The sequence below is a fragment of the Astatotilapia calliptera genome, chromosome 13, assembly GCF_900246225.1.
Source record: "Astatotilapia calliptera chromosome 13, fAstCal1.2, whole genome shotgun sequence".
Taxonomy (NCBI): Eukaryota; Metazoa; Chordata; class Actinopteri; order Cichliformes; family Cichlidae; genus Astatotilapia; species Astatotilapia calliptera.
This window is the reverse complement of record NC_039314.1, coordinates 656,336-682,773: the sequence shown is the minus strand read 5'-3', so window position 1 is coordinate 682,773 and position 26,438 is coordinate 656,336. Positions and strand designations below refer to the sequence as shown.

The window sequence follows — 26,438 nt, the reverse complement described above, 5'->3', positions numbered from 1 at the left end:
GCAGAATTCAAAATGAAAACAATGAACAAACAGGGCTGCGTACAACCACATGCCATGACACATAACGACAGCACAATGCTTAATAACAGAATTAATGATAAACTGAAGATATTCTACGATAACTGGACCATGCACAGCATTCAAAATAAAATAAATAGAGAAATAAATACAGTAAATAAAGAAAATGTATATAAAATGTTGTTTGGACATGATGGTTGTCAGTCCTGCTCCATGCAATAGACTATAATGACCATACACTTGCATTACTCAAAGGTTCTTGAAACTGAAATATGAGCTAATGATGATGGTTCCTACTTCCTTCAAAAGTTTTTAGAGCAAGTTCCTACAAAAGATCAAAAGCACAAACTGTACGCTCCATGCTGTATTCTCATACCGTTTCCCCTAACATTAAAGCTCTGGACACAGCAGTCAGCAGCATTGCCATTCAGTGCAGACAGTGGTTACATTCGGCTTTGTAAGTTATCTGAACCATTTGGCCATCATTAATATGCAAAAGCCATCGGTAAACCTGCGTCTGTGTGTGTATGGCTTTGCTATCTAAGCTTTCGGCTACAAGTTCAGAAACTCTGCAGCTTAGTGTTTGTATAAGCTGCAATTTAGCTTGAAATTGGAAGCACTAAATGATCGACTTTAAAGCATTATCACTTCATACTTGTAATATTATGCGTGTACATTTGTACTTGTCGCTTGTACTCAGGTGTCTCTTGCAAAAAACCCCTCAGTGAATAAATAAAGCTTATCTGCTTTACTGCCCGACTAACTCGGGGCATAGCAAAAATGAATCATGGAAGAATAATCAAGATAGCATTGTTAAGACAAGAAAATATGAAGGCATGAAATGTTTCTTATTTGCAGACAGAATCAGAGTTGTGCATAGAGATGAAATTGTCACGCTATTGTTTTGTGCTTTGAACAGACAAATAGCATCTCACCTCGGAGGAAGGGTTCGATATATTGGCCCTTGCCTGCTAGACTAATATCTGGACAATCTCTGAGGTGTTGTTTGCACCCCCTCCCCCCAATCTTGTGGATTGTGTTCGGTATGTTTTATTGAGCGTGTGCATACATGTGCTTGTGTGTGTTTGTCTGTTTGCGCTGCCTTCTCATGATGAGGGAGAGGAAAAATGTTATCTTGCGGAGGCAATGTTTCTCTAGCCTCAGACAGGCAGAGGATTGGAGGATTAAGGTGCATTGATTTCTCCAACCCCTGGGACACAGATTGAAATGTGAGCCCTAGTTCAGACCTCTGCTTGCCCGCTAGCTACCATCCCATCCATCCCCTGCCTCTTAATACTCAGTTTCCCCACTCCTGTTTTCCTCACAGCCACATTTTGAACAGTAACAAGTGTCTGCTTTGGCCTGATAGCTCAGCATGCTTGCTTCCCCACTGCTCAAAGAAACTCCTCTGATAATACACGTACACAGGCAGATTTTGTTTTTCTTAATGGCAGCTCAGGATGCAAAGAATATTTTTGCTTTTAATTAATTAAATTATTTATTTATTGGCTGTGGTATTGAGTAATACAGCTGTGTCTGTAATGCAAACACTGCACCAAATTACTTTTTTTCATGCATTGACACTTTAATAGTACATTGAAGCTCAGATGTATGTTTTTATGTCACGCTCTGTCTTTATCTTGTCTTCAATAGGAGATCACCAGCCTCCTGCCCTTCTCCAAAATCTCCCTGGATGACTTTTCTGACAACAAAGAGATCAGCAATGACCTCAACGCATATATCCAGTATCGTATCAACGGCAGCAAGGACATCATGAACAATATTAGCCTGAACGGCAAGGCCGATCCTATCACAGTCGGCAAGCTAAGTAGCCACCTGATCTCCCGCAGCCAAGGGTCCTACCTGTATCTCAAACTCACCCTGGATCTGTTTGAAAGAGGCCACCTCGTGATCAAAAGTGCCAGTTACAAAGTCGTGCCTGTTTCACTGGCAGAACTGTACCAGTTACAGTGTAACATGAAATTCATGACCAATTCAGCCTTTGAGCGCTCACTGCCGATCCTCAACGTATCGCTCGCCTCGCTGCACCCCCTGACTGACGAGCAGCTGTTCAACGCCATCAACGCGGGGTTCGTCCAGGGGGAGCTACAATGGGAGGACTTTCAGCAACGCATGGAGCTGCTCTCGTGCTTTCTCATCAAACGGAGGGACAAGACGCGCATGTTTTGTCACCCTTCCTTCAGAGAGTGGCTGGTGTGGAGAGCTGATGGAGAGAGTACGGACTTCCTTTGTGACCCCAGGTCAGTTTTCTGCTAATGCAATAACTTCGCAGCTCTCAATTTGGTTTGCAGGCTTCTGTAATGCATTTAGAGTTTGCGTATGTTTCAGTAATGCATTTAGAAAAGGTTCTTGAATTGCACAAATAGGCATGTAGGACAGTAAGAAAAGTACAACTAATGCTGCAGAATAATATGATAAACGTGTCTTCATGTGAATGAAGTTTTGCATCTCAGAGTGCTTCTGAATTAGTTGTTTTAGGTCTCTGACAGCTTTAATCATGCCTAAATTTGGTGTCCATCCTGTCGGTTGTCACAAAGTTCTTACCTAAAATGTTTAAAGCAGTGTCCTGCTTATTTCCGGTCCTCAATTTTAATGCAGGAGAGCAGAATTTAACGTGGGATATGTCTGCAGAAGGGGAGAATAGCTGGCTCTGGATGTATTAGAGGCAGTAATTCAGTGTTTTTCTTCACATATCTGCGCAGAAATCGGTCCATAATAAACACTGCAGACTGCACCAAAGCTTCCATTTGTAAATAAACCCCTTTAGTCAGCAGTTTGCATACGCAGCCCTGCAACATCATAGATCAGATTTCAAGCAGGCTGTTTCACTTCTTCGAGTCGTCTTCTCTTGCATAATGACTCCATTGCATAACATTTGTGAGAATGTGAGAATACAGCTGTGGAAGTGAAGCATGTTAGATTAATGCTCGAATCTTGCAACAATGACATTCAGGCTTCACTGAATGTAATTTGAGATTTTGCAGAAACATTAGACTCCCTGAAGTCCTGTTTGTTGGTGTCAGCTTGTTGCATGCCAAAGTCTTTCCTTTGTCTCGGAAAAAATACACACGGCATGCAGAAAAAAAATTGAGTGTGAAGTGATGTGATGATGTGAGCATTTACAGACACATCACAGCACTAAATTCATTAGCACAAGGCCTGTTTGCGACGTACAGCACATTCAAAAGGTCATCTCAGAATGCACCTTTGATACAGTGAAGCTGTTTGTAATAAAGCAGCACCTCTGCAGATAAATCCTGTGCTCTTTTGGAGCTGTCAGGATTCATCCGAGTTCAGATGCCTGACTGCAGACTTCACCCTCATATCAAACACATCGATTCTCCTTCCACTGCCTCTCCCCGGTCTGAATTGTTCACATGTGCTGGTACCGTATTATAATTGTCAAATTTCAAATAACAAGCCGCACCAGCGTTGTTAGTGGATTACTCGCTCCCTCATCTGCTTGTTTGCAACCCACTAATTTGCGCTGCTGTTGGCAGCTTGCATTGGTCATCGGTAAAATGAACTGCTGCGTCTGTGCTCATGAATTTGTGCTTTGTTAGTAGATCACCCGCACAACTTTTGACTCCTGATCAGTGCTTTTTTTTTTTGTTGTCTTGCAGCCTCACACTGATTTGCCCTGTTTTAATAAATAGTGCTTTTTGTGAGGGAGGGGGGGTACTGACCTATGCATTTTGCAGATATTGCATGTTGCAATGCGAGGCAGGCTTATCTCTTTTAGCAGTACTTGCAGTGCTTACCTAATTGAAATGCTGGAGCCACACGCAAATGAGAGATTTCAGTCATTCACACTTCATAAATTGAATGATGTCACTTTTTTCCTCCCTGTTGCTCACCTCTGCTCACACGGCGATGCCTCCAAACGGACGAGAGCTGAGCTTCGTATTCTGGTCATTCACAGCCTTCCAGCTCCATCATTAAAAAAACAAAGGCTTGTAGTCTGGCGCAGGAGATGCACAGAGAGACAAAAGCCTCCTGCACTGCCTCTCTGTTTGTGCCTGGGCACAACTAGAGAGGATTTTTATCCAGATCAAAGGGATTCGCAATCATGCATGCCTTTTTAATGAAGTTCTGCATTAATTAGTGCCTCAGTGACACTCTTCCCCCCTGTTGTTCAGAGGGTCATTGCCAAACATTTTTAGCTTATTCACACCAGCTCCAGAATACAATAGTTCTCCATGACAGTGCCAGGCTCCTCGTCATCAGCAGAATGAATCAGTACTTTCATGTCGTTTGAAGCAGAGGAACAATCATTCCTACTGTTGACGACTGAGTATCCTATCTGTTCCCTTGTTTTCTAACCCAGGACCGGTCACGCTCTCATGGCTTTCATGTTATCGCGCCAAGAGGGGAAACTGAATCGGCAGCAGACAATGGAGCTGGGACACCACATACTCAAAGCACACATCTTCAAGGTATAGATGTGGAACCTACGTGGTCTATGCATTCATCTTTATTTGAAATCCATCCCTTGCAGGAATTTCTTGGTGTTCACTTTCTCTTGATTTATGCACTGTGACAATGGTTCACCAGAGGATAAGCCGTGGGATGTGGAAAGCAACATTGACAGCTTATGCCCCTCAGATTCGCTGGTTTTTACATATGTGTGTTTGTGTATTTACTCATGCATTTATGCATCGGCGTGCGTGCAGGGTCTGAGCAAGAAGACAGGCGTGTCATCCAGTGTCCTTCAGGCTCTGTGGATAAACTGCAGCACTGACGGCCTTTCTGCAGCCCTGGCCTCCCTGAGGAACCTCTACACACCTAATGTCAAGGTAAGCCTTTGCTTCAGGTTTGCTCCTGCGCGTCTGTTGAATGCAGAACAATCGGCTTATTAGCTAACGATGAAAAAAACACATTATTGATAACCTGAAATGCCTAAATGCAACAGGTTGCTTTTGTTGAAATGCAAAGTAGAAGCTTCTTGAGGGGATATAGGAAACCTTTAAACACTATATATTAAACACACAGTATATGTATCCAATTTTCAGCATTTTCATAACCCTTTTGTTACATTGGAGTAATATAATCATATACACTGGTTAGGTCATTTTAAAGCAAATGCATCTCAGAAATAACTGCAACTTTCTTTAGATTTTAGTTACACTTTTAATCCCCGAATGTTGCTCCACGCAGAGAATGTTTTATTAATAACCGCTGTCCTTTTATATTGTTAATGTGTCCAATTATAATTTGACAGGTAAATGTTAATAAGCTTCGCGCACGAGCCAACTTCCTGTGTACTGCTTTTCAGTCGTGTTTCGAAGGGCGATAATCATTTGGCCTTTCCTGGAAAGGCTGTTCTGCCAGCATGATGCATTCTGGCTCGAAGAAAAATGATCCTCCGTACTTCTTTGCCGTTAGTGTTATTGTTTCAGAGGGCGTTCCATCACCTGGTGTCTGTTTGTGAGTTATTGTATAAATGTGTAGTATTAGTCAAACAGACATTTACAAAATGACCTTATTCTCTCCTCTGGGGGAGGGGTGGGGGGGTTAATTATGCTACAGAGGATCCAGAAAATAACACACACTTTCATCTCCTGTCGTCAAACACTCATTTCACTCTTTGGTTTTGTTTGACTAGGCCTTTATTATTGATTTACTCGTAATGAAAGCGAATACCACACTTGATAATTGCATTCGCTAGAATGTGGCCGTTTCATTTGCCGTCTGAAAAATCTGAAGATGAGAATAAGAAGTTTGATCTCTGTATGAGCCATAAAATGAGTAATGGAAACAATTCTGCTGCTCAAACATGGGTGGTAGTTCACATTTTTAAGTGTATAATTTAGCCAATAAAGAGTAAAATAGTTAAACAGTCATCTCTTCTTAAGAGAATAACATTTATTTTTAATTCAGATTTCTTTCACCTTTAAGTACATGTGATAAAAAATTCACTTCTTTGCAAAGACCTTGAAATAAATATTCAAACGTGAATGCTTTCTGCATTTTTTATTTATTTTTTTGCTTGTATGATCAGGTAAGCCGTCTCCTGATGCTGGGAGGGGCAAACGTGAATTACCGCACAGAAGTACTGAACAACGCACCAGTGCTTTGCGTCCAGTGTCACCTCGGTCACCAGGAAATTGTCTCACTGCTGCTCGAGTTCGGCGCCAGCGTGGATGTTGTTTCAGAAAACGGCATGAGCCCCCTCTGCTTCTCAGCTGCTGCAGGACACTTGGGACAAGTCATGCTGCTCTGTAAAAAGGAGGCTAAGGTGAGGACTTTTCATATTGTGACTACTTGACAACTCTACTGATGTAGTTTTCTTGTGATCATAGACATTTGGTTTCATTTGGCCATCTTTCTGGATTTCTGGCTTTTTCATATGCAGGGTTTGTATGGGTGCTTGAAATCATTAAAAAAGGCTTGAATTTAAATATTGTCTTTTCAAGGTTTGAATAGTGCTTGAATTTTAGATGTGGTGCTTAAACGTGGTTGAAACCATATTTCATTCACCACAAATAACTGAATGAGTCACAAAGTGTGAAAGCAAAATTTCTCCATCTGGTCTGCCTTGCACCTCTGCGTGCCAGTCTGTTTCAATGTGTGACCCCGCCCTCCCCCTGGGGATGAGTGCACTAACTTGACGTTGCTGTTTTAATGAGTGTTTGATGGAAAACGACACTGGTGGAATTTGCACTCTGAGTCACATGACAGGTGAGTCCTAGTAAATAATTTTCGAGTATGTGTACATAACACATGCTAATTTTAAAACTATTATTATTATTTTGCTAGCTATCAAACGTGCTGGAGAAATGCACTGAGTGTGATAGTACAGTAGTTGGTTATGGCATGGTGATTTATGGTATATGCTGTAAACATAGCTAACATTACTTAGCAGTAGCAGTAATGTGAGTTACTTCACTCAAGTAAAAGCTTTAAACGTTAGTCTGATACTTAACTAGCCAACTTGAGGCTTAAGGGAATAATGGTAATAAGAGGGACTGATCCATATGGGCACAGAGAATAGCCACTTTTTGTGGTACTGAAGTTCCCGGGCTTTCATTCAAAATCTGTTTATCGTGAGCACCCACCCATTAAACATAAAAATTATAAATAGCTTCAAGCTATTTCAAGCTATTGATGCCTGTGGGCACTATCAGCCACTGAGACAACAGACAAATTTTAGTGTTTTAATGAATGAATATTTCATACATTAAGGCTGCCTGTTTATTTAAGAGAGGTGAACAATACATTATAATTATACATAATAATATCACAGATGATAGACTAAATAAATAGATTTTACTTAGATGCTTGTTCATTCTTAAAGTCTTATATGTTGAATTGAACTGAATGTCATCTGTTCAAAGGCTCTCCCAGTCAGTGCTGTTCTCCATGCCTGTCTTACTGTACATGATGTTATTAGCACAAACACTTTAAAAGTTACTGTGACTCAAACATAGAAAAAATGATTTTTTATTTCCCTCACCTAATTTTTAAAAGTATTTTATAGCATATAACACCTTTGAAAATATGCTTTGGTTCCCATTTAACTCCAGAAAATCATAAATCAAAATAGGGATATTACCTGTCCACAGATTCATGGTGCAGTAACTGCTCTTTTAACTGTCTGGTGTCTTTGCTTTGTTTGGTGTTTGTAGACATGGTTTACATGAGTTTTTAGCTGAGATTCAGAGGTTTCTGTGGACACTACTCATGTCAGCACTTATATTTCTGACCTCGTGTTATAATCGATTAAACGTGGTCTCCTCTCTTTTGCCCCCATTTTTGATGTTGTGGGTGCAAATGATCAGGCGTGACATTCTCATAATAAATCAGATAAAATACTGCAAAGAATTAATCCTGCATTTGTGTGATTGAAATGTGTGTGCAGTGACACTGTTTTAAAGATTTGGCCTAAATAATTCTGGAGTGAATGAGCCTAAACATGATGACCGGACTAATGACACCATATCACCTGTGACACACACACACGCACGTATGACTTTGCCAGTTTCAGCTGAAACAATTTCAGTGTTTCAAACCATGTTCCAGAGTTTTTAGGTCACCGTTCATGAGGTTTCAAGAAGAAAATGAAAGACAGATCTGAATGTTTGAAAGTGTTTTGGAAAAACTCTGTAAAGATTAGATGAACAATACTCAAAGGATAAATTCAACTGTTTTATTTTGTTAGATAAGTTGAAAAAAGAGGTAAACGAGCAAGTAAATAAAGAAACAAGGTTAAATGAAGTAAGAACAAAAAGTTAACAAGTAAATAAAGAAACAAGGTTAAATGAAGTAAGAACAAAAAGTTAACAAGTAAATAAAGAAACAAGGTTAAATGAAGTAAGAGCAAAAAGTTAACAAGTAAATAAAGAAACAAGGTTAAATGAAGTAAGAGCAAAAAGTTAACAAGTAAATAAAGAAACAAGGTTAAATGAGGTAAGAACAAAAAGTTAACAAGCAAATAAAGAAACAAGGTTAAATGAGGTAAGAACAAAAAGTTAACAAGTAAATAAAGAAACAAGGTTAAATGAGGTAAGAACAAAAAGTTAACAAGTAAATAACGAAACAAGGTTAAATGAGGTAAGAACAAAAAGTTAACAAGTAAATAAAGAAACAAGGTTAAATGAGGTAAGAACAAAAAGTTAACAAGTAAATAAAGAAACAAGGTTAAATGAGGTAAGAACAAAAAGTTAACAAGTAAATAACGAAACAAGGTTAAATGAGGTAAGAGCAAAAAGTTAACAAGCAAATAAAGAAACAAGGTTAAATGAGGTAAGAGCAAAAAGTTAACAAGTAAATAAAGAAACAAGGTTAAATGAAGTAAGAGCAAAAAGTTAACAAGTAAATAACGAAACAAGGTTAAATGAGGTAAGAGCAAAAAGTTAACAAGTAAATAACGAAACAAGGTTAAATGAGGTAAGAGCAAAAAGTTAACAAGTAAATAAAGAAACAAGGTTAAATGAGGTAAGAGCAAAAAGTTAACAAGTAAATAACGAAACAAGGTTAAATGAGGTAAGAGCAAAAAGTTAACAAGCAAATAAAGAAACAAGGTTAAATGAGGTAAGAGCAAAAAGTTAACAAGTAAATAAAGAAACAAGGTTAAATGAAGTAAGAGCAAAAAGTTAACAAGTAAATAACGAAACAAGGTTAAATGAGGTAAGAGCAAAAAGTTAACAAGTAAATAAAGAAACAAGGTTAAATGAAGTAAGAGCAAAAAGTTAACAAGTAAATAACGAAACAAGGTTAAATGAGGTAAGAGCAAAAAGTTAACAAGTAAATAACGAAACAAGGTTAAATGAGGTAAGAGCAAAAAGTTAACAAGTAAATAACGAAACAAGGTTAAATGAGGTAAGAACAAAAAGTTAACAAGTAAATAAAGAAACAAGGTTAAATGAGGTAAGAACAAAAAGTTAACAAGCAAATAAAGAAACAAGGTTAAATGAAGTAAGAGCAAAAAGTTAACAAGTAAATAAAGAAACAAGGTTAAATGAGGTAAGAGCAAAAAGTTAACAAGTAAATAAAGAAACAAGGTTAAATGAGGTAAGAGCAAAAAGTTAACAAGTAAATAACGAAACAAGGTTAAATGAGGTAAGAGCAAAAAGTTAACAAGTAAATAACGAAACAAGGTTAAATGAAGTAAGAGCAAAAAGTTAACAAGTAAATAACGAAACAAGGTAGAGGAGAGAAAACCCCAACAATGCCCTCTGAGCAAGCACTAGGCGACAGTGGGGAGGAAAAACTGCCTTTAAACGGGCAGAAACCTCCGGCAGAACCAGGCTCAGGAGGGGGCAGTCAACTGCCGGGACTGGTTGGGGGGGTGAACAGAGGTGGAGCAAGACGAGGCTACATCAGTTGAAGAAGCAGTATTGTCCCTCTAACGGAAAAAGCTGAAGAATCTTTTCTTCTTTTTCATGGACTTTTCCACGAGCGCCTTTTTGTCCAGGATGAGGGTTCTCAACTCATCGATGGTTTCTGTGTTTTGCCTCTCTAGTTTCTTGCATGTTTGTTCCACCTGTTCTAATGTTGCTCGTGTTTCTTCAAGCTGTTCTTTGAGCTCTTTGGATGTTGCCTCCTGTGTCAGCTTTGCCTTCTGCAGGTCTGCATTTCTCACTTGATCTTCTTTGTGCAGGCCTTCTAGCTGCTCATTTCTTTTCTGGGTGTCGCGGAGCGTACACTGCAGGTCTTCATGCATTTTGTCTTGCTTTTGCTTTTGCGCCTGCATTTCTGTGTTTTCCCGCTTCAAGTTGTTGAATTCCAACAATATCCCCTTAATGAGCTCTGAGTTGTTTTTGGCCATGTGATCAATCTTTTTCTGCATGTGTGAGCATCGTTTTTCTAGTGTTTCCTTTTCTCCCTCCAGCTCACTTGTTTTGACCTTCAGTTCATCACAGAATCCTTGCAACTTTTGATTTTTACTCTCAAAGTCCTTGATAATGCACTTTTCTTCTGGCAGTCTTTCTTTCTGTTGCTCTTTCTCTTGAAGGAGGTCTTTATTTTGGACCAATGTTTGTTCCAACTCTGCCTTCACCATTCTGTACTTTTCCTGCATGCCTTGGAGCTCGCGCTGCAGGTCTTTTTGCTTTGTGTCCTGTTGTTCCTTCTGTTGGAGGACTTCTTTATTTTTTTCTTCAGCTTCATCAAGCTTTCTTTGGAGCAGGTGATTCATTTGGTCCATGTATTGCAGATCCCACTCCATTTTATCAATCGTGGCTTTCCTGCCTTGAAGCTGCTCGGACATTTCTTTAACTTCAGCGCTCTTTTTCTTGTTTTCTTTGATGAGGGATACAATCTGCTCTCTGGCTTGAGCAAACTTGATCCCCCAGCCCTCATTAATAATGTTGATGTCGGGCTGGCGCTGTAGTGTTTCTTCCAGGTGTTTGTTTTGTGCTTCCATCTGTAAGCACTTCTTCTCCAGGTGACGTTTTTCTTCTTCAATTTGTCGAATTTTGTTCTGGAGATGGTTGTTTTCATTCCTACTCTCCTGTAATGCCCTTTGGATGGATAAGAGGCCATTTGGAGAAATTGGCCGGCCACGCGTGGAAGGAGAGGCGGCGAAATCTTTTTGTCTCGGTTGCCGTAATCTTGGATACATGTTGGCGTTTGTATCCGATGACTCTGAGAGGTTTCCAAATTTTTCTGTAGTCAACGTTTGAAGGCTGCAAACACAAAGGCTGCGAAGAAACGAACTGAAAATTGCTGTTTCTCACCCCTATTTATAGAAAAACTTCAAAGGATCCTTGTGACATCCTTGTGACATCCTTGTGACATCATCACTCCTAAGCCAATCAGATTGTCACATGACATTTTGGAATGTGGAATGGGGATATGTTTTTTTTTTAAACAGTTTTCAAATGTAACTTAATATTTAAGTGTTTCTTACTTGACCCGCTTAGTCGATTAAAAAGTTAATTGCCACGAACACCCCTAATGTTATATAACAGACCACAGAAAAAAGACAGGTTTTTTTCTACGTGACAGAGCTATAAAAAATGTTTTGTTTTTTTAATTATCCTACTTTTTCTAAAAGGGAACATTATTTAAAGAATATGTATTTAATTAAAAACTCTGTATTCATCTAAAGGGTATACCAAGAAGGGTGAGCTTCCTGCTTGAAAAGGAAATGACCAAAATAAATGTATTTCTCTGCAATTACAAACTCTGTGTAAACAGTCTTGGTGTCAAAATAAAGCTAACACTGGTGAGATGTCATCAGAGCTGTAAATATTACTGCAGATGTTACTATGTCAAAGTTACTGTGACTCAAACATAGAAAAAATGATTTTTTATTTCCCTCACCTAATTTTTAAAAGTATTTTATAGCATATAACACGTTTGAAAATATGCTTTGGTTCACATTTAACTCCAGAAAATCATAAATCAAAATAGGGATATTACCTGTCCACAGATTCATGGTGCAGTAACTGCTCTTTTAACTGTCTGGTGTCTTTGCTTTGTTTGGTGTTTGTAGACATGGTTTACATGAGTTTTTAGCTGAGATTCAGAGGTTTCTGTGGACACTACTCATGTCAGCACTTATATTTCTGACCTCGTGTTATAATCGATTAAACGTGGTCTCCTCCCTTTTCCCCCCATTTCTCTGGGCATGTGTGCTTAACTAGTTAAAATAACAAACATCTGTCTCCTATTTTTGTGTCACAAAAATTATTAATTATTATTAATGATTAAAGACTTATTAATTTGTGCAATTTTCTTGTTTTGTGTGGTTGTTGTTTTTTGTCAAGTGGAGATGAATATCTTTAAGTTGATTTGTTCACATTTGCACATCTTTCTGTTTTAAGAGAAATATGTGTTTTGAGTTTGTACACTATATGCATATAAATCAACCATTTCCTTTTTCAGTGTTTTCGTGTGGTGCATTTTTCTCTGTTTTAACAAAAGGAGAACAAAGGACTTTTAAGTCGACCTAAGATGATTTGTTTCAATTTTTACATGGTCTTATTGAGGTAATGCAAATTGAAACATTCATTCTTTTTTTGGTAATGTACTGAAAAAGCTTGATAATGGACTTTGAAAGTGCGTAAAAATTACTTAAATTTGAAAAATGCGTCTGAACCATGCATACGGTACATTTACCTCACAGGTTTTTGCTGTTTCTGTTTATTAAAACCAAGAATCTTCTTTTTGCCAGGTTGATCATGTAGATAAGAGTGGCCAGTGTGCTCTGGTCCATGCTGCCCTACGAGGACACCTTGAGATTATCCAGTACCTGCTGGAGCTAGAATGGAGTGCTGAGGGGCAGCAGCAGGACTGCTCTCTGAAGAGCAAAGCTCTGCAGCAGGCTTTGATTGCAGCCTCGAGCATGGGGCACACACAGGTCTGACTGACACACATGCATGTATTTTACCAGATCCATAGACATAAATGCCCTTTTTTTTGTACTGTTTCTCGCTACAAAAGAGAGAAAACATGGATGTACAAAAAACATACTTTAAGCCACACAGGATCCTGGTTTTTCCAGTTTTAATAGTGAGACAAGACCTTTTCTTTCTTGCATGGTTTCACAACAGCCTTCACAAAGAATTTCTGATTTATTTTTTTTTTAAAGATCAGAAGGAACTATAGATATATAAAATAAAAATGAGCACACAGCGTTCTCTGTGAATATGACTCAAAGCCAGAAGTACTGTTCAGAATTGCATGTAGATTCACAATCGATAACAGTGCAGCGCCTTCAGCTGCCCCGGTGAGATGTAGACTCAAGGTTTAGTTTGGCTCCCTCGTTAGCTGGAATTGGCTCCCAAGGCCTGGATTAGAATAACATAACTGGGCCAAGTGAAGTCAACCTGCATGCAGAAAAGACCCTTTTAAAGTTCAACTATTTGAATGCGCGTTTTTGTTAATGTTTTTTAAGATTAGCATTTTGTATACTGTAACCTCTCAAAGGTTTATTTGATTATTTTTTTTTTCTGCTGAAACAGCATGTCATTAATCTAAGTTTCTTTTTTGGCAGGTTGTGAGAGGCTTGCTGGCGTTGAATAATGAGCACGCTGTGCAAATTGATAGTCATGACACACTGTGGGGAGAGATAGGTATGTTCTCATCAATCTTTTTGCATTACACGGCTCTTTTGTACTATCACCAGCTGTTTTTGCATTCTGAACCACACTGCTGTAATTGAATGCTGCAGTGGAAAGTCCTGTATCTGTGCTCTCCACAGTAATGCTCTCTGTTTGATGCAGAGGTCGCTCAACCCAAATGTGGGTGCATTTTAATGGCTGTTGTAAGTCCTCCTGTGCTGTACTTTCTGGTAAAAGCATTACTTACTCTTGTCGTGTAGCTTTCTGCTTGGAATTCAGTCCACACAGTATTTTCCTTTTTTTTTTAGAAAAATTGTCCCACTGAATTTTAGGAACAGTATTGCCTCGGTGCTTTATGTTAAAACAACAGCGTCGACTCCACAGTTGGTTTTATACGCTGCTAGTCCCACTCAGATTTAGAATGAGTAGTAGTTCCTGTTTTGTTTTCCCTGAAAGGATTATTTTGGACTTTTTAAAAGTTTGTCCTTCCCTCTGTGGGACAGTTTGTTTTCATTTGAAAGTGATTGAGGAGTCAAAGCAAAAAGCCATGTGGTGCTGCAGGAAACGGCATGAAGTCGGAAAAGCAGAAGGTGGCTGTCAGATTTAAGACGGGTTACTTGAAGGCTGTCTGACAGAAATGATACAGCAGACTGCAAGGCTGCATTGGCCGGGAAGCGTTCATGCATCATAATTTTTAGCCATTAAAGCATTACTACTTTGTCTTTAATGCAGTATTTTAACGGTAACTCATTACTTTTGCTGAACTCAGTAATCGCATTAGAGTGAGTACTTAATCATGTTATTACTTGTGTTCCACGAGTCTTCAATCTGAATAATGGCAGGGAAAAAAATCATTAAACATACAATTTCATCACGTGCACAGCATGGTAAATGGCCTGTATTTATATAGCGCTTTACTAGTCCTTAAGGACCCCAAAGCGCTTTACATATCCAGTCATCCACACATTCACACACTGGTGATGGCAAGCTACATTGTAGCCACAGCCACCCTGGGGCGCACTGACAGAGGCACTAACAGCAACCACCTGACGCCATTTTTAAAATACGAGACGAAACAGATTGTCTTCAGTTTTTAAGTGTTTGACGTTTTTCGAATGTCTATAATCTGTGATGGAGAAAGGGAAAAATTTTATGTACTACATAAGATTTCTATTTTATGTCACAGTGCAGAGATCCAGATGTTCAATACAGATGGTTAAAAAGCACAGCTATGCTTTATTTTTCATTGATCCTAGTAATACTTGTGATGCATTATGTAAGAATGAGACACATGTGGTGTTAGAGCTTCAATATTCCTCACAATCATTAGTGCAGGTTGTGTTAAAACATTGGCCACATTTTTGTCATCATCATTATGAACATCTGCCCTGAGAGTCAAGTGTCCAGATAGCATTAGACAACAGTATTAGTTGTCGCTGCAGTCATAGTAGAATATGTATAAAGAAGAATTCTCTTTGTGTGTCTCTCAACTCTAACCCAGCAGGATTTAGCATTCAAAGTTGGCTGCTTTAAGAATGTAGGTCAGCTTCTTAGTGGAGAGGTTGTCCAAAGTGTGGCTAACTGCTGCTTGTTCTCTGTTAAATGACTACTTCAGATGATTTTGCAGTGCTGGCCTGGGACAAAGATCTTTCCCTCTGAAATATAGATTAGATCTGCTTGGAGCAAAGTAAAATCCAATAGTACACGTGGCTTTCCAGTATTTGACTTTCAGCTCTTTTTAACAAAGTGGATGTTTAATCATTGCTATCGCCTCACCTCTTCCTTCTAAAGTAATAACATAGTGGGTCACAGGTGGCAGTAGTCAGAGCTGTGGCTCCGCTGACCTGAAACACAGTGAGTCTTAACCCCTTGACATGACCTTGAATTAACATATTTTTGCACCCACCTGGCACTCATTAAAACTGTGATCCTGGCTCATCTGTATTCAAGGGGATTAAATCAGTAAACAACAGTAAACACAGTTATGACCACAATGTAGATTTGTCTGCACTCAGTTATGCTTGGCGGGGAAAAAATGAATAAAAAAAGCTGGAATTTTGCTGCAGACATAAATTGAATATTTAGTGGTGGAGTGGCTGCACTGTCTAGAAATGACTAGATACAAACACCAGAAATTATTAGCGATGAAGCAATATTTGAAATCCCTTTGCTGCTATTCAGCTGCAGGTTTATTAATCCAATTGTTGTGCTGTGATGCAGAGAAGATGGAAAGCGAAAAAAGAAAATTCAGAAATATCCCCTTGAAAACCAGCCTTTTGTCGTTGCCTCAGAAACGCTCCTCTCATAACGATGTGTGAAATGTTATAGCGTGTTTAAAATTCATCGGAGTATTACATCTCACTGCAAATAGACCTGCTGTCTCTTGTGTTTAAATAGAAGAAGATTTGATTGTACATCTGTGCAAACTCTATCTTTTAAAGTGTTAGTGACGTCACACCTATGCGCCACTGCCCCCTGTGGAGAATGGGAGAAATGTGCTTGCACCTCAACCTATGGACTCAGACGGACATTCAATCATCATCTTCCTCACTCAAGGTAACCTTATGGCTTGTAGGAACACTGCACGTGTATGATAAGACTGTAGCCGTTCAACCGGCCCTCGTAAGGTTGCTGAAGACAGTGAACACCTGGAATTCTCAGTATCACTGTGGCCCTGGGTTTTTCCACTGTCCTGCTAAGTGCTTATGTAATTGTAACCAACATAGGAGAGAGACGTAACATCGTGGAAGAGACATAAAGTGAGTAAAAACGATCTAAATGCATTTAGAATATATTTAGAACTACAAATTACACTTTTCTTAGCAATTATTGTTTTTTATGTCAAGCTTCAAGCTAGCTTCTTTATTGGGGCTTGGGACCAGCAAAAGTGACCCGAAATTTGGTCTTTAAGTCTGGTCATTAGCGTGTCTGGACCCAAACTACACTGCAGGTCCCAAAGTCAAATGATCACTGAGAGTTAAACATCTGTCTGAAGTTAGAAGTCAGCAGAGAGTTAGCTCACTAGTTTCCGTCTAAATATAATATACCAGGTTCTGACTGAGGGATTTCTAAAACAAATTAAAAGGCACAGCTCTGCTATCACTTCTGACATACATGAAGACAGGAAAGTAAGCAGCAGTGATGTTTGTAGGGTTACTGAAGTTTGGCTAGCTGGTATATAGTGATGTGCTATGTGACTAGCGAAACAGCTATGTTAGCATAACATTAACACAGTGATGAAGGGGAACTTTTTTCCACTAGATAAGAGTTAAGGTGAGGGTTCCCGATGGTTAGGGACAAATGCAGTGGCATGGCAGGATGCTGTAAACGGACCAAACTTCAGTCAAGAGAACAACTGAGATAATCCATCCACATACAGGTTAGTCATTAATGTGCTGCTGCATTGCCTGGGCTGTAGTTACATGGTAAGGTTTTAAAAACTGAGCTTTAAAATGAATAGTTGTAATAAAAACTGAGAGAGGCCGACAGTGATCGCTTACTTTTTGTAAGGGGCTTGTTGAGATTAAATAGAACAAGTTACAAAGCATTAAAACATGTTAAAAACACAACAGCCTTATTAAACGCAGAGTAGTTTGGGCCCAGAAGTAGGATTGATCACGTCATCACTTAAAGACCGGATAGACACATGGTGGAGTTACTCATGTTTACTGTTGTTGCCACTTTCTAAATGTAGCAGGATGAATATTATATGTACTGGTTGATCCCACTTTTAGTCAGGCGCATTTTGAGGAGAACTAACTTTTTTTGTTATCAAATTATCAGTATCTTTGGAAACATTTAATACATCGTGATGGTTTAAATGCTCAGTCGTTTTCTGTTATAGAATTCATATTCATAATAATATTTAGACAGCGGCACTATAGGTGTTTGCAGTTTTTGCAGTTTTACAAGCCGTCACGGTAAAAATATGGAATTAAATGTCACTAATGGGCTCTTTTCAAAAACATCAGCATCTCTGTCACACTGATTTTGATTAACTGACTTATTTTATTGTAATCAAACCTATTTTGATATTGTTGTCTTTTTTTTCCTTTAGCGAGGTGGTTTCCTTCCAATTGTTGCAGGACCAGTATGTCTGTCAGCTCCAGGTAGAGCTCCAGTGACCAGGAAGACCTCAGCATTCGCCAATTCCTGCTGAATTACCGCAAACAGAAAGAACTGGCAGAGGGCATTGGAATAGAGGATGATTATAACACTGAAGACCAAGGTAATAGGTCTGTCTAAGGGCCAGTGGAATATAAGCTATAGGTTGTAGTGGTGATTATTTTAGATTCAGAGTGTAGAGGAGATGGATCATTGTAATTAAGAGTCATAGAAATCCGAACCTCACTGCTAAACTGGCAGTCTAACTGTACATGTGCTCCATTGCAGAAGTCCCTCCCACTGAGTGTGAGGATGTTGAAGATACTGGTAGTCCTGATGTGAAAGCAGAGCTTCCCTCCCACCTCAGCATCACTAAGGATGTTATGGAGCGCTGCATTCATCTGCTGTCTGATCCCAGCCTCAGGCTCCGACTCAAGGTACTGTATCAGTAGTTTTACGTAGAGTCAACTGTTGGACTAATAACAAAAATAATCATTCTTGTGAAGGTAGGACCGCCAGTGTTGGTACAATTCATCCTGTCAGAACTGTGTGGATGACTGTTCAGTGGTGTAATGCTCATCAAGGAAAAACATTCAGTCTGGTCCAGGAGTGAAACAGAAATAAGTCTGTGCTGAAGTCGTGCCTGCTCAGGAGTTTGGGCTCTCAATGAAGACCTCAGTAATTAGTTTCAGCTCACATATAATCAGGATCAAAACAGAGATAATTGTTAGGTGTGTTGTGCGTCTTTGTCTTTAGGTACTAGACGTGCTGGAGTTGTGCGTTCAGGTGCTGAGTGAGAGGGAAAATGAACTGCTGCCTATGGCTCATCGCTGCTGGCCAGCACTCCTGCAGAGACTCACAACTGATGACCCATTAGCAGTCCTCAGAGCCTTCAGGGTAAGTAAAACAAACCTCTCTTTTCATTATGTGAGTCAAAATTATTCAAGTCGTCTTTAGTTTTAAACTCTTAATAGTGAAAGAATGAAAGATGCTGCCCAACAACAGGCTTATTTCATTCAGAAATAGTTCTATTATTTACTGGACAGGCACAATTAGTGTTGGTAAGCTTTAACGTTCTAACCTGTCAAAACACACGTCTACTTTTTATACTTTTTATACACTGTTTGATCAGCGGACATCAGAGCAACTGGCATGTCACTTTTTAACACTGGTAGATTATTTCAGCAAAAGAAGTTAAAACATTGCTCTGATTCTATATTGACTTGTAACACAACAACATGATCTACAGATATTGTCTCAGAGTGTCTTTAAAATTCCACACGTGAAGCTGTTAAAGCCACAGCACATGATCCTAATTTACGTTTAAAAACTGGCCACGTGGAATATTTAAGAAGAACGGGCTCTTTCTCGTCACACAACCTCACAGAGAATTGCAATCAAACTGCGCAGTTCAGCAGCTGAAGCGCTGCACATAGTCAGGCCCATAAATAGTGGAAGAGTGGATGTCTGAAATCCAGGGATGTGCAAACAGCCTGCTGTGAAATCCTCCCTGAACCACCTCAGCAGTTTTACTGAGCTCATTAGGAGTTAGCAGAGGTTAAGTCCAGGCTTGGTCTACTTTTTATACTCTTTCATCTTTTTCCTAGTTCCTCTTCTTTCCCTCCTCCCTTCTTATCTTTACCCCATATTTTTGGAACCAGGATCATATTTTTAAAGGATTTGTTCTTTTGGTGTAGATAGTTCAGGAAGTTAACTCAACCAAGCAGTCTTTGGGTTTCGGCTAAGTAATTCAATTCAATTCAATTCAATTTTATTTATATAGCGCCAAATCACAACATAAGTCGCCTCAAGGTAGGGCTGCTCGATTATGGCAAAAATGATAATCACGATTATTTTCACTGAAATTGAGATCACGATTATTTGACGATATTTATTTAACCCTTTAAGACCTACTATGGAACCAAGTCCACCAGAGCTTATATTATTTATTTATTTTTTTTACATGCTGTAGTGCCATTTGTGGGAGCATTTCAAGTTGCTATACATCAATACAACTGTTATAGCCCATATTTTAATAATATGTATGCATTAAGTCCATAGTAATTACATAAATTGCAAAAAAGTGCAATAAACTACAAAAAAAATTGAAAATCGCTTTTGTTTTGTTTACATATATTTCTACTTGGAGAAATTTAAGAGGTTTATCCCTCAAAACTTTAAATACAATAAAGTTGCAAAAAATAGTTTCCCACCACAGGAAATTTATTTTGAGTGTCTTCATAGTTTTATTTTGGAGATACACCAATTTTTATATACTGCAGGAAAAACAAAAAACAATCCTATGATGCAAATTTGCAAAGAAAACAGCATGTGCATCATTTCACTGTGGGAAGTGTTACGAACAGCTGATAGGATCGGCAAAGCGTGTTTCTGGAATATTATGTTTTTGTTCCTGCAAGCGCTTTTTATGCAATTTTTGCAAAGCTATATGTGGAAGGAAACCGTGACCGAGGACAAGCTGATGGCATCAGATGTAAGTACAACTCCTCCGGTTTCATATGCAAAACAAATTATTGCGCTAGCTTACACGGTTCAGGTTCTACAGGGATTTAACAATAGTTACGCAAAACGGAGCGTGCTGCTCTGACCGGCTTTAAAGGGTTAACAATGACTTTAAAAAAATAATATAAAATAGTGTGCAACACCACTGAAGTTTTTTTTGTTTTTTTTTTAAACTCTCTTTTCAACCAACGGCAGTCACTCTCCAAATAACTTCTGCTTAGCTTTCCGAGCTTCCCTCGGGTCCTCTTAATCAGCGGTCTCCAACCTTTTTTGCGCCACGGACCGGTTTATGCCCGACAATATTTTCACGGACCGGCCTTTAAGGTGTCGCGGATAAATGAGGGAGGGGCTAATAATCGGCTCAGTCATTTTTAATGATCGTTGAAAGCCCAGATCGTAATCGTGATTAAAATTCGATTAATTGAGCAGCCCTACCTCAAGGCGCTTCATAGATACAGAGAAAAACCCAACAATCATATGACCCCCTATGAGCAAGCACTTTGGCAACAGTGGGAAGGAAAAACTCCCTTTTAACAGGAAGAAACCTCCGGCAGAACCAGGCTCAGGGAGGGGCGGCCATTTGCTGCGACCGGTTGGGGTGAGAGAAGGAAGACAGGATAAAAGACATGCTGTGGAAGAGAGACAGAGGTTAATAACAGATATGATTCAATGCAGAGAGGTCTGTTAATACATAGTGAGCGAGAAAGGTGACTGGAAAGGAAAAACTCAATGCATCATGGGAATCCCCCGGCAGCCTATGTCTATTGCAGCATAACTAAGGGAGGATTCAGGGTCACCTGGTCCAGCCCTAACTATATGCTTTAGCAAAAAGGAAAGTTTTAAGCCTAATCTTGAAAGTAGAGATAGTGTCTGTCTCCTGAATCCAAACTGGAAGCTGGTTCCACAGAAGAGGGGCCTGAAAACTGAAGGCTCTCCCTCCCGTTCTACTTTTAAATACTCTAGGAACAACAAGTAGGCCTGCAGAGCGAGAGCGAAGTGCTCTAATAGGGTGATATGGTACTACAAGGTCATTAAGATAAGATGGGGCCTGATTATTTAAGACCTTGTATGTGAGGAGCAGGATTTTGAATTCAATTCTGGATTTAACAGGAAGCCAATGAAGGGAAGCCAAAACAGGAGAAATATGCTCTCTCTTTCTAGTCCCTGTCAGCACTCTTGCTGCAGCATTTTGGATTAGCTGAAGGCTTTTTGAACATCCTGATAATAATGAATTACACTAGTCCAGCCTGAAAGTAATAAATGCATGAACTAGTTTTTCAGCGTCACTCTGAGACAGGATATTTCAAATTTTAGAGATGTTGCGCAAATGGAAGAACGCAGTCTTACATATTTGTTTAATATGTGCATTGAAGGACATGTCCTGGTCAAAAATGACTCCAAGGTTCCTCACAGTGTTACTGGAGGCCAAGGTAATGCCATCCAGAGTAAGAATCTGGTTAGATACCATATTTCTAAGATTTTCAGGGCCGAGTACAATAACCTCAGTTTTATCTGAATTAAGAAGCAGAAAGTTAGCGGCCGTCCAGGTCTTTATGTCTTTAAGACATTCCTGCAGTTTAACTAATTGGTGTGTGTTATCTGGCTTCATGGACAGATAGAGCTGGGTGTCATCTGCATAGCAGTGAAAATGTATGCGATGTCTTCTTGTCATGATCCTGGGTCCTTTTGACCCAGCGTTTTGTGTTTTCTCTTCGCGATTTTGGTTCTGTGTCACGGCCGGGCGGATCGCACACAGTAATTCGGCGTGCCCGTGTGGCGTGCTGGCTAGACCCAAGCGCGGCGAAGGCTAGCGGTGGGTTTGGAGCAGACACGCAGTTATTCTAGTAATGACCTGAGCACGAAGCGTGGCTTCGGAACGGTCGTTACAGACAGAGAGCGAGCGGAGCCGGGAAGAGAAAAAGGATTGAAAGGGATTGTAACTCACAGTTGCTGAATCAGGCGGAGACTGACGTCGGCAGAGTTTCGGAGCTCGTGACACGAGGATACTGATGTCTGAGCGGCGAACAGGTGGGTGGCGTCTCTCTTTTAACCCCGGCCCCGTGATCAGCTGATCACAGCCGATCACCGGCTGACAGGACCCCCCCCCCGAGGACCGGCACCCGACGGGCCAGGACGGCGGCGACGGAAATCCGAGATGAGGGAAGGATCCAAGATGAAGCGGGACGGCACCCAGGAGCGCTCATCAGGGCCGTAGCCAGCCCAGTCCACCAAATACTGGACCCCCCGGCCCCGGGGACGGGAGTCCAAGATCCGACGGACAGTGTAGACAGGACCCCCATCGACGATCCTGGGCGGGGGCGGGGCCCGGGAGGGGGGCGCCAGTGGGGAAGCGACGTGCCGCTTAAGCTGCGAGACGTGGAAAACCGGATGGACCTTCATGGCGGGCGGAAGCCGGAGACGGTAAGCCACGGGGTTGAGCCGGGCGGTGACTTCGTACGGGCCGACGAACCGGGGAGCGAGCTTCTTGGACTCGCCGCGCAGCCGTAGGTGCTTAGTGGAGAGCCAGACGCGGTCCCCCGGCCGGAAGGGGTGACCCGGGCGGTGGCGGCGACGATGCTGCCGGGTGTACAGAGCGTTGGCCCGGGAAATGGCAGCCCGCGCCTTGATCCAGGCCTGGCGACAGCGGCGGACCATCCGTTCAGCAGCCGGCACGTCGACCTCCGCTTCCTGATGGCTGAAGATAGGAGGTTGAAATCCATGACAGACCTCAAAGGGCGAGAGACCGGTGGCGGAAGAGATGTGAAGGTTATGAGACAACTCAGCCCACACCAGGTAACGAGGCCATAGCGACGGTTGGGCGGAGACGAAGCACCGTAAGAAGCGCCCCAACTGTTGGTTGGTCCGTTCAACCTGCCCATTGGTCTGAGGGTGATAGCCGGACGAGAGGCTGGGAGACGCTCCAATCAGGCGGCAGAAGGCCTTCCAGAACCTGGCGGTGAACTGTGGCCCCCGATCGGAGACTATGTCCTTGGGGAATCCGTGAAGCCGGACGACATGGTCCAGGAGGAGCTCGGCCGTCCGTTTGGCGGAGGGGAGGCCGGCCAGGGCGACCAGGTGCACCGCCTTAGAAAACCGGTCCACAAAGGTGAGGATGGTGTCAAGACCGTCCACAGATGGAAGGCCGGTAACAAAGTCAAGGCCGACATGGGACCAGGGACGTCTCGGCACCGGGAGAGGGTGAAGGTCGCCAGCGGGTGGCTGGGTGGAGGACTTGGCCCGAGCACAGGTGTCACAGGCGGAAACGAAGTCCCGGACGTCCCGAGTCATGGAGGGCCACCAGAAGGCACGACGGAGGAGCTGGAGGGTTCTGTCGGGCCCTGGGTGACCAGAGAGCGGGGAGGAGTGAGCCCAGAGCAAGGCCTCCTGACGGCACCGGGATGGCACATAGAGCCGCCCAGCTGGGGTCTCCGGCGGAGGCGGTTCGGCGGTCAGGGCATCCCGGATAGAGTCCTCCAAGGGCCACCGAAGGGGGGCAGCGAAACAATGAGACGGTAGGATAGGTCCAGGGTCTGACGTGAAGTCGTCCTGGGTGAACTGCCGGGAGAGGGCGTCTGCCTTGGTGTTCTTGGAGCCAGGGCGGTAGGCGAGGTGGAAGTTGTACGGTTCGAAGAATAAGGCCCAACGGGCCTGCCTTGGGTTGAGCTGCTTGGCAGAACGAATATGGATCAGGTTCTGGTGATCAGTCCAGATCAGAAATGGTTCTTTCGCTCCCAGGAGCCAATGCCGCCATTCTTCCAAGGCCCACTTGATGGCCAGGAGTTCCCGGTCGCCGACACCATACCGTCGCTGCGTGTCAGAGAACTTCCTTGAAAAATAGCAGCACGGGTGAAGTTTTCCATCCGGGCCGTGTTGAGAGAGGACGGCGCCAGCGCCAACATCGGAGGCATCCACCTCCACCACAAAATCTCCGGCAGGATCAGGGTGGAGCAGGACGGGAGCTGTAGCAAACCGACGGATAAGGTCTCGGAAGGCCAGTTTCGCACCAGGGGGGAGGCAGAAGGGCCTGGGCAGGTTAGCTGGTTTAGTGAGGGATGTCAGTGGCGCGACAATGGTGCTGAAATTGCGGATAAAGCGCCGATAAAAATTGGCAAAGCCCAGGAAGCTCTGTAGCTGCTTAAGGCTGGAAGGCTGAGGCCACTGGGTCACGGCTTGGAGCTTTTGCGGGTCCATGGTCAGGCCATTGGAGGAGATGGTGAAGCCCAGGAAGGTAGTGGACCGTTGATGGAAGGCACACTTTTCCAGTTTGCAGAACAGCTGGTACTCGAGCAGCCTGCTTAGCACGGCCCGCACATGGCGAATATGGTCCACTTCGGTGCGGGAGTAGATCAGGATGTCATCCAGATAGGCAAACACCCATCGGCCCAGCATGTCCCGCAAGACATCGTTGATCAGGTGTTGGAAGACAGCAGGGCTGTTGCAGAGGCCGAAGGGCATCACCAGATACTCCCAGTGCCCGTTAGGGGTGATGAAGGCCGTCTTCCATTCGTCCCCTTCTCTAATCCGCACCAAATTGTAAGCGCTGCGTAGGTCTAGTTTGGTGAAGATGCAGGCCTGGGAGAGGGAATCGAGCGCGGTGGATAGCAGAGGAAGAGGATGGCGGTTCTTAACAGTGATTTTATTCAAGCCTCGGTAGTCTATACAGGGGTGAAGCCCGCCGTCTTTCTTCTTTACAAAGAAGAACCCCGCAGCTGCAGGGGAGGTAGAAGGGCGAATGAAGCCCTGTTGGAGAGCCTCAGCGACGTACTCCTCCATGGCTTTGTTCTCTGCGGTTGACAGCGAGAACAGGCGACCACGAGGAGGGACTGCTCCCGGGAGGAGCTCGATGGCCATGTCGTAGGAGCGATGAGGAGGGAGAGCGGAGGCTCGCCTCTTACTGAAGACCTCGGACAGGTCGTGGTAAGCCGGAGGGATCCTATCCAGATCGACGGGCTCCGGGGGTGACGCCTCTTCTGACTTTGAGTCCTGTCCAGTCCGGAGGAGAAGGCAGCGGCGTGAACACTGGGGACCCCAGTCCAGGATCTGGCAGGAAGACCAGGAGACGTGGGGGTCATGTCGACGGAACCAGGGGTATCCGAGGATGAGAGGAGAGGAAGAGGCCGAGACTACTAGGAACCGGATCTCCTCCTGATGATCCCCGACAGACATGCGGACTGGCTGGGTCTGGAACTGGACCGGGTAGGGTTGGAGTGGTCGCCCGTCTACTGAGGTCACCGGGAGAAATCGGTCGACGGAAGTCAATGGGATGCGGAGCCGAGAGGCTAGTTTTTGGTCGATGAAGTTCTCGGCGGCTCCGGTGTCCAGGAGGGCTTCGGATGAGAGCTGTTGGTGTTTCAGGTGAAATGTGACCGGTAACAGAAAACGAGAGGGATCAGAGGAGTGGGAAGGGCCAGGTGGGACACCCCTGCAGTCTACCTGGCGTCGTCGTTTCCCGGCCGCAGCGGGCACTGGGGACGGCGGTGTCGAGCTGATCCACAGTAGGCGCAGAGGCCCTCACGCCAGCGTCTCTCTTTCTCCTCTTTGGGGAGTCCACCCAGCTGCATGGGCTCCTCGCTGGATGTGCTGCTTGGGCTAGCCGTGGCTCCATCAGAGGGGGGAGGAGGTCGCGACGACGTGGTCCGCTGAGGCTGGAAGGGTTTTAAGGCCCGAGGGGCATGGCGAGGCCGCGACATCACGCGTTGGTCGATCTTCAGGGCAAGGTCCACGGCCTCATCCAAGGTCTTTGGGGCCTCACGGCCGGCCATCTCGTCTCTGATGTAATCAGCCAGCCCCTCTAGAAAGATGGAGCGCAGAGAAGCATCTCCCCATTGAAGCTTAGCAGCCAGGGTGCGGAATCGGGAGGCGAAGTAACAGACTGGTCGGCCGCCCTGGCGTAGATGAAGCAGCTGTGACTCCACTTCCACTTCACTGCTGGGGGGAACGAAAGTCTTTTTTAACTCCTCCACAAACAGAGCATAGTCATTACACGCTGCAGACTTATTGTTGTAGAGAGCCGCGGCCCATTCCTGAGCCTGGCCAGACAAGAGAGAGGTGAGCATCGCCACTTTTGCACGGGCAGTGACGTATTTAGTGGGTTGACATTCAAACATCATGTCTAAGGTGGCGAGCAGTCCATCAGGCCGGCCGTCTACTCCGTTCCACTTGTCGGGTAGTCCGATCCGGGGTTCAGCGCTCACCGGCGCTGGCTGACGTTGCAGCGAGGTGACGGAAGAGGAAAGCTGGAGGACAGTTTCGGTGAGAGAC

The 26,438-nt window shown here is 43.0% G+C and overlaps 1 protein-coding gene across 2 annotated transcripts in view; it reads left to right on the top strand.

The window, feature by feature from the left end:
• LOC113035147 (protein TANC1-like) overlaps positions 1–26,438 on the top strand; it is a 32,793-nt gene that overhangs the window by 3,699 nt on the left and 2,656 nt on the right. The window contains exons 3-12 of one of the 2 annotated variants that reach the window (XM_026190494.1): positions 1,672–2,279; positions 4,367–4,475; positions 4,713–4,835; positions 6,041–6,277; positions 12,662–12,847; positions 13,484–13,562; positions 15,992–16,106; positions 17,608–17,778; positions 17,943–18,091; positions 18,411–18,551. In XM_026190494.1, the coding sequence (XP_026046279.1) occupies positions 1,672–2,279; positions 4,367–4,475; positions 4,713–4,835; positions 6,041–6,277; positions 12,662–12,847; positions 13,484–13,562; positions 15,992–16,106; positions 17,608–17,674 (1,524 nt within the window). In that variant the 3' untranslated portion in view covers positions 17,675–17,778; positions 17,943–18,091; positions 18,411–18,551. Of the gene's footprint in view, positions 1–1,671; positions 2,280–4,366; positions 4,476–4,712; positions 4,836–6,040; positions 6,278–12,661; positions 12,848–13,483; positions 13,563–15,991; positions 16,310–17,607; positions 17,779–17,942; positions 18,092–18,410; positions 18,552–26,438 lie in introns of those variants that run through there. The other variant, XM_026190495.1, reaches the window with a different exon arrangement.